Source organism: Cervus elaphus, chromosome 1 (genome assembly GCF_910594005.1).
Source record: "Cervus elaphus chromosome 1, mCerEla1.1, whole genome shotgun sequence".
Lineage (NCBI taxonomy): Eukaryota > Metazoa > Chordata > Mammalia > Artiodactyla > Cervidae > Cervus > Cervus elaphus.
Genome location: NC_057815.1, coordinates 42,295,986 through 42,310,344, shown reverse-complemented (window position 1 = coordinate 42,310,344; position 14,359 = coordinate 42,295,986). Strand labels below are relative to the sequence as shown.

The 14,359-nt window shown below is 51.9% G+C and overlaps 1 protein-coding gene across 2 annotated transcripts in view; it reads left to right on the top strand.

Moving 5' to 3' along the window:
* Positions 1 to 1,331: 1,331 nt before the first annotated feature.
* Positions 1,332 to 14,359, top strand: part of TMPRSS13 (transmembrane serine protease 13) — a 34,127-nt gene continuing 21,099 nt past the window's right edge. For both annotated transcript variants that reach the window (XM_043900247.1, XM_043900239.1), the window contains exons 1-2: positions 1,332 to 1,365; positions 3,368 to 3,451. In XM_043900247.1, the coding sequence (XP_043756182.1) occupies positions 3,431 to 3,451 (21 nt within the window). In that variant the 5' untranslated portion in view covers positions 1,332 to 1,365; positions 3,368 to 3,430. The remainder of the gene's footprint in view (positions 1,366 to 3,367; positions 3,452 to 14,359) is intronic.

Here is a 14,359-nt window from a genome sequence, read left to right as displayed (position 1 = left end):
ATACTATCTGGGAGCATCCTTAGCCAAGTTCCTGGTGTGGACCCGGGCCAGTGGCCCTGCTGGTCTGGACTCAGGGAGAGTGCTGGACTGGGGGCTGGGGGTGGGGAGCAGGGGCTGGTGGGGGGGAAGTACAGAGGGGTGGGGCAGGTGTCTTGGCCCAAGGGGTCTCTCCTGGGGACTTACTCCCTTGAGGGTCGGCTTGGTGTGTCTTCTCTGCCTGGCCTCTAAGTATGTGGTCTGTGTGTCCTGGCTTCCCTTAGACTTGAAGGGAAACCCCTCAGTGGAGCTCTGAGTGATGGAAAAGCTCAGAAGTGGGGTGCCTAGGAGGCAGGGCACTCAGAGTTTCCACAGAGGAAGCAAGGAAGAAATTCGGGAGTGAGGCTGATGAAGGATTCAGGAGCCAGGACCATTGGCAACCAGGTGCAAACAGAATGGCTAAGAGCCTCGATTCCCAGTCTGTAGCCCTAGGAAGGAGCTCGCAAGGACCTGGGTAGTGGCAGCTGGAGCAGCCGTGAAAGCGGAGCACTCAGAGTTTAGTCTCAAAATAGTAGTGAGATTTCCGTCACTCTTCACCCTCTTGCGGTTGCCTTGAGGCACTTGCTTGTTTGCATGGATGATATATTTTATGTGAAACTCCCTCCACCCTGAAGGAAAATGACCCAGAGGCAGGAAAGGACGAGGCTACAGATGGCCTGGGGCCCCACTGCAGAGGAGATGAAACGCAGAGCAAATGAACACCTGGGTCCAGGGCTCTGCTTGCCTCTGGGTGGGAAGTGGTCAAGGTCAGGTCCCTGGGCAGAGGGAACTGAGGATGGTGCGACCAGGTGTCTTCCTTCTATGGAGACAAGAAAGTGCAGAAGCCGAGGGCAGAGGTCGGTCTTCCCAAGGCCAGTTCTGTTGGGGGAGAGTCCAGACCTTAGGCCAGCCCAGCATCTAACCCTCTGGAAAGAGGAAAACTACCAGCAAAGAATTTCAAGCCTCAGTGTCCCTCAGCCCCACCTCGCAGCCCCAACACATATACTGCGTGTTCCCCTCGACCCTGGACGGGATCCCCGCCCTTCTGTTCTTTGCCACCCTCGCCCCAGCAGCTACTGCAGGGCCTGATGCTGAGCCGTCAGCATGACGGCTGAACTGAACCAATGGCTGGAGGCGATTTCCACGTGGGTGAGAAGGCTTGGTCAGCAAGGACGCTGAGACAACCTGTGTCTCTGATGGATCCAAAGAACAGAGCAAGAAAGACAACCGACATCTCTTCAGAGCCTCACAGTGCTGGACATATTATCTGGGGGTGGACGTGTCACCACCATCTTCCAGAGAGTGAATCTGAAGACCTCCAAGTTCACATAGCTGGCCTTTATCTCCGAGGTGGGTTTCCCGTCCCTCCAGGCTGGCCCGGAACCCCAATCCTGAGCTCTTACCAGAGGCTGGTGGGACCTTCAGGGAATGATGTGAAGTTAAGGGTGACCCTGGGAGGCCAGTGGTCTGCCTGGGGGACGGGGTGGGGGGTCCTCAAGTCTGGTGCATGGAAGGAAAGGCCCAATGCCGGTCTCCAGCCTTAGTCCCTGGCAGCCTGAGTGGGGGTGGGTGCCTCCCTAGGAAAGAGGGAAGACAAGGCACAATTTGGCATCTCCTTGGGACTGGACAACCACATGGGAGGAGTCCCTCTGCCGTGGCAGGCTGGTGGAGGGAGGAAGAAGGGGATGCGGCTAAAGCTGAGTTCTTCTGGAGAGCCAGGGCAGTAACATGCCAAATCACCCAAATCTGGAGATCCCTGGGGTCTCTGCCTGGGCCCTCCAGGATGCCCCTCCTCCATCTTTCTGCCTTGGGATTCAGTTTCCTTCAAAGCACCTTTGGAGCCAATGGTTTCCGATCTGATCTAGAACTTTTCCTTTTCCTGTCTGTATATGGAGAGAATAGTAGTCACATCGCTTGTTGTTGCTTGAGTGCCCCCTCAGTGAGGCCCTCCTGACCTTCCTGTTTCGAATTGTAATTCTGCCTCCCCAGCCCTCCCAATCTCCTTCCCTGCCTTGTTTTGCTCTATGACCCTCTCCCCTTTCTAACACACTGTATCGTCTGTCTATCACCATCATTGTTATCTATCTGTTTATTTTTAAAATTATTTTTGTCTGCCCCACCCCCCAAATGCTAGTGTCATAGGGCAGGGGTCTTCGCTTATTTTGTTTACTGGGTCCCCAGCACTTAAAATGGTGCCAGGAACATAAGAAGCCCTTAACACATACTTGTTCAATGAATGAGTGAAGGATGGGTGAATAGGATTGTTGTAGGGATTAAACGCATCGCTGTATGTGAAGCATTTGGTAGGATACCCAGCACCTTATTATTATTTCTGCTGTTGCTATTGTTTGTTAGATGTGACTTGTACAGATTCCTCAGGCTCTTGGCTCTCCAGCTGTCCATCTATAAAATGAGGAGATTGACTCACTAGATGAACTCTCAGCTTCCTTCAGGCTCTAAAAGATCTGCAGTTCTATGATCTTTGTGCTCCAAATACTCAGAGTCTGGAAGGTTCTTCCTAAAGTTCACCTTCTGTTGTTCTCAGCAGCTCAGCTGGGTGTGGAGGTGCTAGGTAACCCTTCACGGCTCCTCTTGCTCTGTCTCTTTAGACACTATTTCTTTTGACAGTATAGGGCAGAGGTATGGAACCATGAGTCAGCCTGGTATTTCTTGGAACCTTTTCCCTTCAAAACATTTGTATGTTTTATTTGCACTGGTTTTGATGCCTTGTTTCATAACATTTTATCACTTTCAATAGAAGCAATTCATTATGTGCATAATCAGAAGCCGTTTGGTTTTAATTTCCTTAAGTGTTTTTATAGAAATAAGCAAAAAAAAATTCTTTTTGCCAGACCACATGTCCTGACTTGAGGTGTGAACTTGCGGTCCTTGGAGACGAAGGTTCACACTGCCCTGCCGTGGGTGGGCCTCTGAGCTTGACCGATCCCCGTGGGGACAGGATCATACCTCAGAGGGCTCAGAAGCACCTGCTTTAGGAGCCCCCGTTGGCAGGGCTAAGATCATCCTCACAGGCGCTGTGAGGACATTTTGGGCCATTATATCTCCCCAGAATCCCCTTCTGAAAGAGGCAATCTGGAACCCCTGTTCTCCCCCACAGCTGACTTTGTGGGGGCAGCTTTAGGAATAAAGGTAGCTTCATCCTCCGGGTATCTGGCATTTGCTGACTAACTGGGGAGGCCTTGGGGGAGGGGCAGGGGACAGGTCTGGCTAGTTCTGCGCTGTTGTTCATACATGGGATTACTTCACATGTCCCAACCAGCTTCCCCGCCCAGCTGCGGGGGGGGTGGCCCTCAATTCCAGCCCCCTTTTCCCTACATGCCTGGGACGCCAGAGGCCAACATGGAGCTTCCCTTTGACACCAGCTGAGTCCGGAGGCTTCAGCCCTTGGGAGACCATGGAAAGGGACAGTCGCCAGGTGAGTGCGTCTGGGGACCTCGGGCCAGAACCTCCTAGCACTGGGAAAGCAGGGACAGGTCTGGCAGCCAGGTGTGGCATGGGCACCCGCGTGCGCCTTGGGTTCCAGAGGAAATTGAAGGTGACTTTTCTAGGAGCTACTTGCCAGCTACTCGGGCAACCTGCTTTATCACAATTCCTAGAAGGGGCTGCATGGGAGGAGAAGTTGATGGGATCTGGAGACTGGTCAGGAAGCACCTCTGGGCTCTGTGGCTGGATCCTGGGTTCCCACTCTGTGGTCCCTGAGAATCCCAGCCAGTGTGTGTGCTCTTGGGAAGTCTTTGCTGGTTTGAGAATCACAAAAAATTATTAATAACATTCTAACCAAGCTTCAAGGTTATCTCGGGTAACTCCCTCACTAAACCATCCTGGAAAAGGTGACTTTCTATGTGTATTTAAGATCTTCAACGGGCTTTTTCAGCTTTCCTTGGTCATTATTTTGAGCCTCAATAATTGTCACACTTGGAAAGTGCTTCCTTATGTCTAACCATGATTCCTTCTGCTACAATCAAGGTGACTTTCCTCTTCTGCTTTTGGTGGTAGAGAGCAGCCAACTGTCCTCTGTGGAAAAGCCAGCCATGTACATCTGAAGGCTTCCAGAGACTTTGTTCAACAATTCCTCAGCTTTCTTTTCTTGAGGGACATGCCTCTTGTGCTCTAACTTCTCCTCGGGTCTTATTTTCTGCTCATCTCCACCTTCTTCTGTTCTCTGCTGATGTGGTAGAATCTAGGACTTGGGGAAGGATGGGCCACCTTGGGAACTGAAGCCTATGTTCTGGTTGATAGTGGGCTTGTGGTCCATTTTGAACCCCAGAAGTGTTTCTGCAAACTTTACCATCATCTCTCTTGCCATTTTTTTCTAGCTCCTTCTTGACTTTTCTGTCCCAGGTTTTCTCTCCTGCCCCCTGCTCTGGACTCCTTGGCTCATGTCTCTGCCTCACCAAGGTCATTTGACCCTAGGCTTCTGGGGGTCACTGGAGCCTCTGGTGAGCAGTAAGGGTAAAACAGAGGGAGTTTCGTCTGAGGTATGGGGAAAGTGAACCCATGGTCTCAGCCATGGGTCATGTTCCTCGGTAACTTGCTGGGAACCTAAACTTCATGGTTCCTAGACATGAGGGGTGAGAACAGAAGCTATCTGAAGGGTCAGTCCCTGGGGCAGGGTGATGGGAGGTGATAGCTGCTAGGACGCTCACCTCTCCAGAGTTAGGGACCAACATGGAAGGTCACTGGAGGGGCCTAGGATGGAGTGCAGGCTTTTCATTATCGATGGAATAAATGACACGTGTATGGCAGGTGCCATGTTCACTCTGGGGGGCCATACTAACTTACCTTGGAATGAAAGAACTGAATAATTGCTTCCTTAATTAGGGTTCTTAGATTTGTCCCCTTATTTAAAGTGGAACCTCCAAGATTGTGAGCCTGAGGTGGGAACAGAAAGAGCTTCCTGAGGATTTTAATCTTATCTACAGTGGGTTTCTTAATACAAATGAAACTGACTAAGAGCAAAGTCGGAGTAATTGATCATCCAAGGCTGTGTTTTCTGCCTGAGGACTCCGTTGTAGAAGGATACGTTGTACTTTTTGACCATCAGCTCCATAGAGTAGTGAGAAAGATGGGGGCAAGTGCTCAGGGCTGGTGCACTGGGAAAACCCAGAGGGATGGGATGTGGAGGAAGGTGGGAGCAGGGATCAGGATGGGGAACATACGTAAATCCATGGCTGATTCATGTCAGTGTATGGCAAAAACCACTACAATATTGTAAAGTAATTAGCCTCCAACTAATAAACATAAATGAAAAAAAAAAAAAAGAAAGAAAGATGGTGGCCAATGGACTTAAGCCTGAGAGGCTTCTCTGTGAGCTGGTTGGGACTCCAGGGGAATCTTGGAAAGAAGGTGGAGAAGGATCAGAGCTTCTTTGTATTCAAAAGAGAAGCTGTAGGGTGTGGTGGACAGAACACTGACCAAGTTCCAGGTCAGCTGTGACTTTGAACCAATTCTTAACCTTTCTGCACCTTAGTTTCTTCATCTGTTAAATGGAACAAATGTAGTATCTATTTCAAGGAGTCTTAGAATAGTATCTTTCACATAAGAAGGCTCTTTGAGGAGAATATCTAGCATAGTTAGATAGGTATAGAGGTAGACATATATTCATAGCTAAGATTTATTGTCATCATCATCATTATCTAGGGTCTAGCCCTAGTACCTCTAAATTTGGACAATATCTTCTGTTCTCTGTTCCTCAGTTTCCCCACTTACAAAACGAGAGGGTTGGACAAATTGCCCCGAGGTCCCTTCCTGGTTCCATGACAGTCTCTGGAATCACATAGAGTGGAATTACAGATGTGCCACAATGGAGATGCACATTTATTCTTAAAAAATAGTGTGTATTTTGTGTTTTTTCATAAGGCATCACATTCTTAATCCTTAAAGAAGTGTCACATTTATTAAAGAAAGACAGAAATAGACCCACTGATAAAGCAACAATTCTCTGTAGAGTGGATTTTCCCCTCCTGGGTCTACTTGAAGTGGAGAAGGCTTTCTAGGACCACAGATGCAGTGGACTTGAGAACGGCTGGAGATCCCAAGTCTGGTCCAGGATGAGGCCGCCTCTCTACAGGGGCTTGTCAGGTTCCCACGATGGCAGACAGCAGGCTCAGGTGACTCTGCCGTTCCCTAGACCCTGAAGTGTAGGCACGCCCTAGGACCTCCGGCACCTGCCCTTCGTCCCTGCAGGCATGCAGCCCTCACCTGAGACCTCTGCTGGTCTCATGTGGGTCCCATGCTGGCACTGGTGCTGAGCGGCCTTCCACCAAGCCCATCCTGCCTTGCCTCCCCCTGTGTGGTCGCTGTGATCTAGCAAATGTGAGCGTGAATGTGGGGGTGTGTATGTACGGGGCTCCAGGCTGGGTGCTGGGCAGGAAGACCGACTGATGTAACAATAGCCACTTAGCTTAAGTGTCTTGGGTAAGTGTTTTGGCAAAACACCTTCCTCTTGGTACGGCAACAAGGGGGTGGATGGTGCCCAGCCAGGCAGGGAGGGTGCTGGGTTGGGGCATGAGGGAAGCTGGCACAGGGAACCCTGGGCTTTGTCAGCCAAGAGGAGGCCTTAGTAATGCCAGGTGGAGTCTGTGATAGGGTAGCAATACCCAGGACTGCCCACGGGGCTCCCATTCATACCAACCTTGAACTGTGTCAACACCCCAGCATTGGCAGAGAGGGGACGTAAGGAGAAACTGAGGACCAAGTTCCTGGGAAACCAAACATTGTTTGCTTGGCAATAGGGGGTACTCAGTACTCTTTGAACTATTTGATTAATGATTGAATGCATAGGAAGGTGTTTTCATTCTGGTCTAATAGGGATACCCAGCTTTTTCACATGTATAAGAGGCATCATAAACTAGAAGGACTTTAGCTCCCAATCAGGCTGGCAATTTTCAAGTTCTTTGTAGCAGCAGCCTCTTTCATTCAGATGAAATCTTATCTGGAGCCCATTGTATCAAACTGAAAAGTTAATCTGCTCTGTTTGAAGTGGGATAAATTTAGGACTTGAAGACTTTTACTTACTAAGCTGGATTCCAAGGCACCTCCACAGAACTTCGAATGCTCTGGAGACACTTGTCTGAAAATGGCTGTTTTTTTTTAAAATTTATTTTTACATTTTTTATTTTGTATTGGGGCATACCAGCCCAGTAACAAACGACACTGTGAGAGTCTCAGGCGAACAGGGAAGGGCCTCAGCCATACACATACATGTATCCATCCTCCCTCGAACTGCCATCCCATCCAGGCTGCCACGTAACACTGAGTAGAGTTCCCTGTGCTAGACAGTAGGTCCTTATTGGTTATCCATTTAAAATACGGCAGTGTGTACATGTCCATCCCAAACTCACTGACTATCCCTTCCTGTCCTCCCCCGACCCCGCACGCCCCAGCAACCATAAGCTCAGTCTGTCTGTGAGTCTGTCTCTGGAAAACAGCTGATTGTTCAATCCCTTCATTGTGTAAAGTTGCCAGCTCCAGAAAGGAATGCCGTTATCCCTCAGGTCACAGAGCTGGTTCAGAGCAGAAGCAAGATTCCCTGGTGCCTTCGGTGCATGGGGCGAGGGGCACCTCACAGCTCCGGCTCCTTGTTCTGGAGCCCAGTTTAATTCCAGGCTGCCTCGGGCCCCTGAGGCTAACATTGCTTGGCGGGGGGCGGGGGGGGCGTGCTGGGGGCTGGGTGGGAGGAGATGCTGGGGAATCTGCCTGTGTTCTGAGGGCCCTGATTCTGTGGGGTTTCTCCGGGTCTAGGGAAGGGAGGGGAGGAGTCAGCCCTGTGTACTGGACATGTGACGAAGCCTGGCTTGGGCAGTGGGGATGGAAAGAAGCCTAAACCTCTCTGATCCAGTCCAGTTCACGCTGTAGGGTGTTCAGGCTTCCCTGCCGTGGCCCAGGGGCTCCCCAGGCTCCCAATAAGCCAGGGTGCTTTTTGGGTGCTGTTAAAAGGGCTCCTGATCTTTCTTAGTACCCCGGCTTCTGCAGGGGTTGGGGACCACCTCTTCCTGCCTAGCCTGGAGTGCTGGGGTGCCCACCCCTCAAACCTCCTTGATGCTCAGGATCCCTGGAAGAGAGACACTGCCACAGGGGCTGCAAGCTAGTGAAGAGTCCGTCCTTTTCTAAGCTTGTTAAGGGGCGGGCAGTGGGGGGAGCCTGGAGGTGGGCAGCAACTGATCACAGGAGTCAGAAGGTCCGGATTCCTGGCGCTGCCCCCACTGGCTGTGTGACCTTCGGCAAGTCACTCTGCCTTTCTGGGCCTTAATGACCTCAGCAGTAGGAAAATGGGTTGGACTAGGGGGTATTCAAGATGCTTCTAGTCTATAGACAGCCTTGAGCACAGCCCAGGGCTGAGGAGGGAGGCCCAGTCAGTCCAGGCTGGACTTGAAGGGCCCTGATGGACCTGCCCTTGGCCATGAAGACATGTTCAAGTTGCTATAGGTGGACCTTCTTTTATTTTTTTTAATTAAAAAAAATTAAATTTAGTTTTAAAAATTGGAGTAAAATTGCTTTACAATGTTGCATTAGCTTCTGCTGTAAAACCATGTGAATCAGCTCTGTGTGAATATATATCCCCCCTCCACCCGCCCCCGGCGTGCTGCAGTCCACGGGGTCGCAAAGAGTCAGACACGACTGGGCAACTGAAAAACAACAACAAATCCCCTCCCTCTCAAGCCTCTCTGCCAGCCCTACTCCCATCCCACCCCTCTAGGTCATCGCAGACCACCTGGCTGAGCTCCCTGTGTTATGCACACGGTTGCGTATACATGTCAGGGCTGCCCTCTCGGGGCTTCTCAGGCGGCACTAATGGTAAAGAACCCACCTGCCAACCCAGGAGATGTGAGAGATGCAGGTCAGGAGGGTCCTCTGGAGGAGGGCATGGCAACCCACTCCAGTATGCTTGCCTAAAGGATCCTATGGACAGAGGGGCCTGTGGGCTTTACAGTCCACGAGGTCGCAAAGAGTCGGATTTGACCGAAGTGACTTAGCACCGACAATGCAACTCTCTCAGTTCGTCCCACCCTCTTCTTCCCCTCCTGTATCCACAAGTCCGTTCTCTACGTCGGCATCTCTATTGCAGGTGGATGTTCTTAAGTCTAGCGTGAGACATTATTAAAGGGTACTTTTCCCTGTGCTGCCTGGGGCTCTGAGTGACGCACAGACTGCAGGCTGCCGTCTGTGGGTAAATAACTGTCTCTGCGGAAAGCCCAGGGCACAGTCCATGGCGGCAGCCACATAACTGCTGAGATGAAGCAATCTGAGAGTGCCTGTTACACCACTCAGCACAGCCAGAGGCCCCCCCACCCCACCCCCGGCACCTCTGGATGCAGAGAGACCAAGGGTAGGACACACCCGGGGCTTGTTAGCTCACTCCCATCCCCCACCAGGTAAGGGGCCAGGGCAGAGTCACAGCAGGAAACCACAACCTTGACCCAGGAGCCATGGTGACTCTACCCCGGGCGCTTTTGGTGCAGAGGGCAGGTCTCTGGTTTTAGTCCCTGTTCTGCGATTAGACGAGACATACCTGAGTGACTTTGAGCAAAGCACACAAGTAATTAGGGCCTCTACTTTCTCATCTGTAAAATGGACATAATAATCCTCAGCAACTCCTGGCCAGAAAAGAGCCCCAGGGCCCAGGGCCAGGCCTGCTCTTGTCAGCCCTCTCCCTGGTCCATCCCCCGCTGCCTTCCTGCGGACCCCGGCCCCACCTCTCTCCTCCCGCCCCAGAACATCTCGAGGGGACTGGATGAGTTTTGAGTAGGGGTCCCTGGGAGCTGCAGAGACATAGGCAGGTGGTAGTAGTGGCCACCTGGGGTGTAGGGCTGGTCCACAAGAGGGTAAGGGTTCACAGCTCTATTTGTCGAGGGGGTAAACCCAGAGACCATGCCAGGGGTGGATGGATTAGATAGGAAGAAATGGACTGGCAATGCTAAGCCAGGGAAATGGCCCTGAGTCACCCAGGCTTCGGCTCTGCCCTGTCCCCCGCCTCCCAGGGAAGGCCCAGGAGCCTCTGGTCTGCAGGCAGGTTGTGGAGAGCCTGGGCCTTGGTCCTCTGAGTTCCATTCCTGGGTCTGCTGCTCACAGGCCAAGGCCAGGGGTCAGGCCAGTTCTGGCCCAGGCTCTGCCCCTTGTTCTGGGACCTGGGGCAGGAAGTCTCCTCCCCGCCCTGTTCCCCACCTGCTCAAGGCATCTGCTCTGAGGGTGAGGTCAGGTCTCCAGGAGGGATGCTGGAATCTCAGCAACTGCTCTCCGAGAATGGAGGAAAGGAAATGAGTTACTGCTCTAGTAGGCTAGACATCAGGAAGGACTTCTTGGAAGGTGGGGTGGCAGGCCGTGAACGGCCATGGAACCTCCTATTCTGGGGGTCCTGGAAAATAAGAATACCTAGCATGTCCTGTGATGGTTTGGAGTCAGGAAGATGGAGTCAATGGCCTCATTCTGACACTGTGTTCCTCTGGTCTTGGGGCCGCCCTTCCATCCTGCTGTCCTCGCTAGGGGGACACACTTGGGTGGCTTCCCACATGGGCCGCTCTGTCTGGCATCTGGAGGTCCAGGACTATTCTCTTGCCCTGGTCCACGGGCTTAGAAACTCTCCACCCACCCCCACCCTGTCTGACACTAGAGGGCTCGCTCTCCTGAGGTGGGGGCCTCTGGGGCCCCCAGCCCCTTCTGGGGTATCACTCTTTCTCCCCTCCCCAAAGCTTCTTCTCCACCCCCACCCCACCCCCCACTTCCCAACCCTGGGAAGCTTTTGTGACTGGAGATGACTCACCCTTCCACCTGGCTCCTTGGGCACCGAGCCCCCGGGTTGGTTCCATCTTACAGTTCCCACCTCCCTCTAGACTCAGAGAAGAGGGACCCAGGTGGGTCTCCTGCTAGGACCCCAGAGCTCAGCTCATCTCTGCTTCCTGCTGGTCAAGGCCTAGGGTGGGCAAGTTGGGACCTACCTGTGAGTGAAGCCAGCATCAGGGACAGGGACCCTGCCTCCCTGGCTGCTCTTGGCCTCCTGCTCTGCCTGCCCACCCCCTGTTCCCTCCAGCCTCCCCAAGGTACACCCACCCCCATCTTCCTCTGGGCCTTCGCCACTGCAGGCCTCTCAGCCCTTTCTCTCTTACGTGGCCCCTGCCTGTCATGATGGGGTAACAGGATCAGAAGCTTTGATCAAGTCCCAAGACCACTAATCCTTTTAGAGGTTTTAGGCATGCTCTTGAGTGCCTCTGAACCCCGGTTTCCTCATGTATAAACTGGAGATAAAAATTTCTGTACAGCTTGTTAATTAAGAGCCTTGTGAAAAATGGAATAAAGGGTATAAAAGCTCTTTGCAAATTGTAAACCCTGAAGAAATGCAGCAAGTTACTGTGGGCCTTCCTGATACTCTGGGGCCAGATTCTACTTTCTCTGTCGGGGCCTGGTGAGAGAATCCAAGCCCATCAATTAACTGGGATGTGAATTTGGGCATATTCTCCACCACTTTGGAGCTCAGTTTCAAAATTTATAAAATGGAGTTAATAATGCCAACCATGAAAAGCTATTATGAGGTTGAAATGGGATCAAGTAAGATGTCTGGTGGGCTGTTACATTTGTTATAGCGATGAGCATTTATAAACCAGGCTCTGTCATATTGATTCCTTGCTTATCTGGGGGAAGGAGACAAGATCAGTCCCATTTCGCACATGGGGAGACAGATTCTGAAGGGTTAATTCACCTGCCTGAGCCAGTTAGGCATGGATGTCATCATATTTGAACACAGATTTTTCCATTTGAAGCCCAGTGTCTTTAACAAGCAAGCAAATAGACACCTACCCACCCGCCATCACCAAGTGTGATGGTCACTGAGCGCTTACTCTACAGAATCACCCATCACTGCAATGCTGTGAGGCAGGGTGACCAGCTCACTGTACAGATGAGGAAACCAAGATGCACAGAGGTTAAGTCACTTTCCCAGAATTACCACCTGGCTTTGAGAGTACTGGAGGGCTCCTGACCACCAGGTTCCACCCAATCCTGACAGGCCACTGGGACCAACCCTGCTTCCCACCAGAAAGTTCCACAAGGTCGAGATCCCTGTAGGAACCCCTGGCCCCACTCCCAGATCCTCTCTGATGCTCCCAGCCCTGCAAGGTCCCAGGCCCGATTCTCAGGCCACGTCACAGATGCAGAACAAGCAGCTCATGCACAGAGAGAAGATGTGCCAGGAGCCTCTGGCTGTTGACTCAAGGAGGCAGGGGACTCAGATGCACGCAGGTTTGTGGCAGTTCCGGACTATGGGGTCCTGGGCAATCTGTGCTCTGAGCCTTGGAGTCCTCGTCTACAAAATGAGCTTCTAGATGTGTCAACCTCCCAGGGATGGAGCGAGGACCCCAGGAGGCCACAGATATGCAGGTTTATTGTAAACTCTGAAGTACCACACACTGGGAGCTATTATCATATTATTGTCTTGAGTTATGGGAATTTACCCTGAGGTGGGGATAAACTTATATTATGAGCATCACAGAAGGAGGCCTGGTAGGTCAGTGGGGATGCCACCATGCCAAGGTCCCCAGGCAGGTGCTGAGGCTTGGGTGACTGGTGGGAAGGAAGGACAGGACTCTACCTAGTCTGAGCTTGTCCCTCTCATGGCAGGACCTTGGTCTGGTCTTTTTCCAGCTCCCTCTTTCTCTAAAGATGAGCTCACACCACCTTATAGCCCTCTGGTCATGCCCCAGGGCTGTTAAATCTCAGCATGGTGGGTGCTGAGTGCACCAGTGCAAAGGGGGAGAGGAATGACCGTTTCCTGCTGGACACAGGCCAGAGAGGTCCTATTTTATCTCATTGAATCCTCAGGACGATTAGTCCTCTTCTACAGATTAAGAAAAAGGAAAGTTGAGGGGCTTGTCCAAAGTCACACTTCGGGTGAGACCTAGGATTGGGGCCCAGGTCTGCCTGACACCAAAGCCAGTGCTGTGAACAGAGGCATTGTACATTTCCACATATTCTCACCTCCTCTCCCTGCTCCGACTCCTATCCTGTTGCCCTTGAGGCTTCCAGGGGCATAGCCTATCTTTGTTCTGTGGAGCTCTAGCCTCTAGGCATCGGGGGTAGGAGGGAAATTTGAGCTCTGGTTCACCTGGGTCAGCAGCTGCTGCAGGTGCTCTTCACGCCCCTAAATACACATGCGTGTGTCCCTGCTCTGCTGGCCGGGGCCTCTGGACCATGTGTATTTATCCACATCTGTCAGTGAACCCCAGTGACTAGTGACTCCTGGGATAGTCACTCCTGGTCCCTGCCCCTGGCAAGCTGAGAGTGGTCAGGGATGTGACATTCCTTCTTGGATTCATCTCAGCCTCCAGAAAAACAAAGAAGTAACTAAATCCGTTACCTCTGACTCTTAGAAGATGGAGTTAAAAAAAAAGCCAACCCTGTCTGGTAGGCTTGATAGTGTTGACTTGAGTCTGATGTTCTAATAAGCAGGACTTTTTAGTAACTGGGCTGCTTACTAATAATGTCAAATGCATTTAAGCACAGTGGTAGGTGACAGATGAAAAGGAGGTGCCTGAGGTCCAGAGCCCACCCCCTCCTCACAGCCCTGCTGACTGTACCCCCAGTGCAGGGACCCTGAGCACAGGTCCCGGCTCCCCCCATTCCTGCTGCTCCCCCATTGCCCTCCTTGGTGTTCAGTCAACCTTTAGCAAAAATGAGAATGAGGGGCAGATGTGACCCCCTAGGCCAGGCTAGTCCCCAGCTCCCCCTGCTGTGCTGGGGACTCCTACAGGGGCTTAGAAGGCAGAGGTGTTGCGAGGGAGGGCAGAGAGCTCTGTAAGGGGCCAGGGAAAGGAGAGAGGAGGCCTAATCTGGTGACAGGGCCTGGGGGTCCTACAGACCAGGGCATGGCTGCCACCAGAGGCTGCTCGAAGACTTTCCATCAGCCCTGGCTGCTCACCAATTCCCAGTCCCAGAATGTGTGCACCCAAAGTCTTAGACTCTTCACGGAGGAACAGCTCTGGTGTTCGTGGATCGCCCGCTCTGGCCACAGCTGTTTTAACTCTCACCTCCCTCCTCAGAGAGGCTGCAAAGCCTCCTGGTTGAACATGACCTTCAGAGCCCAACTTTCTGGGCTCACATCCTGGCTCTGCCACTCTCACATGAGAGTTTGATCAAGTTTGATCAATCTCTCTGCCTCTGTTTCCCTGGCTGCACAATAGGGATAATCAGAGTTCCTCTTCATAGGGTTGTTTCTCAAGATCAAGTGAGTAAATACATATAAAGCATGTTAAGTCCTCTGAAACTACAGATTAAAGTGCTAAGTCTAAATGAATGAATCACTTCTCCTATAGCTGAATAAGGTTAAGGACCTTGG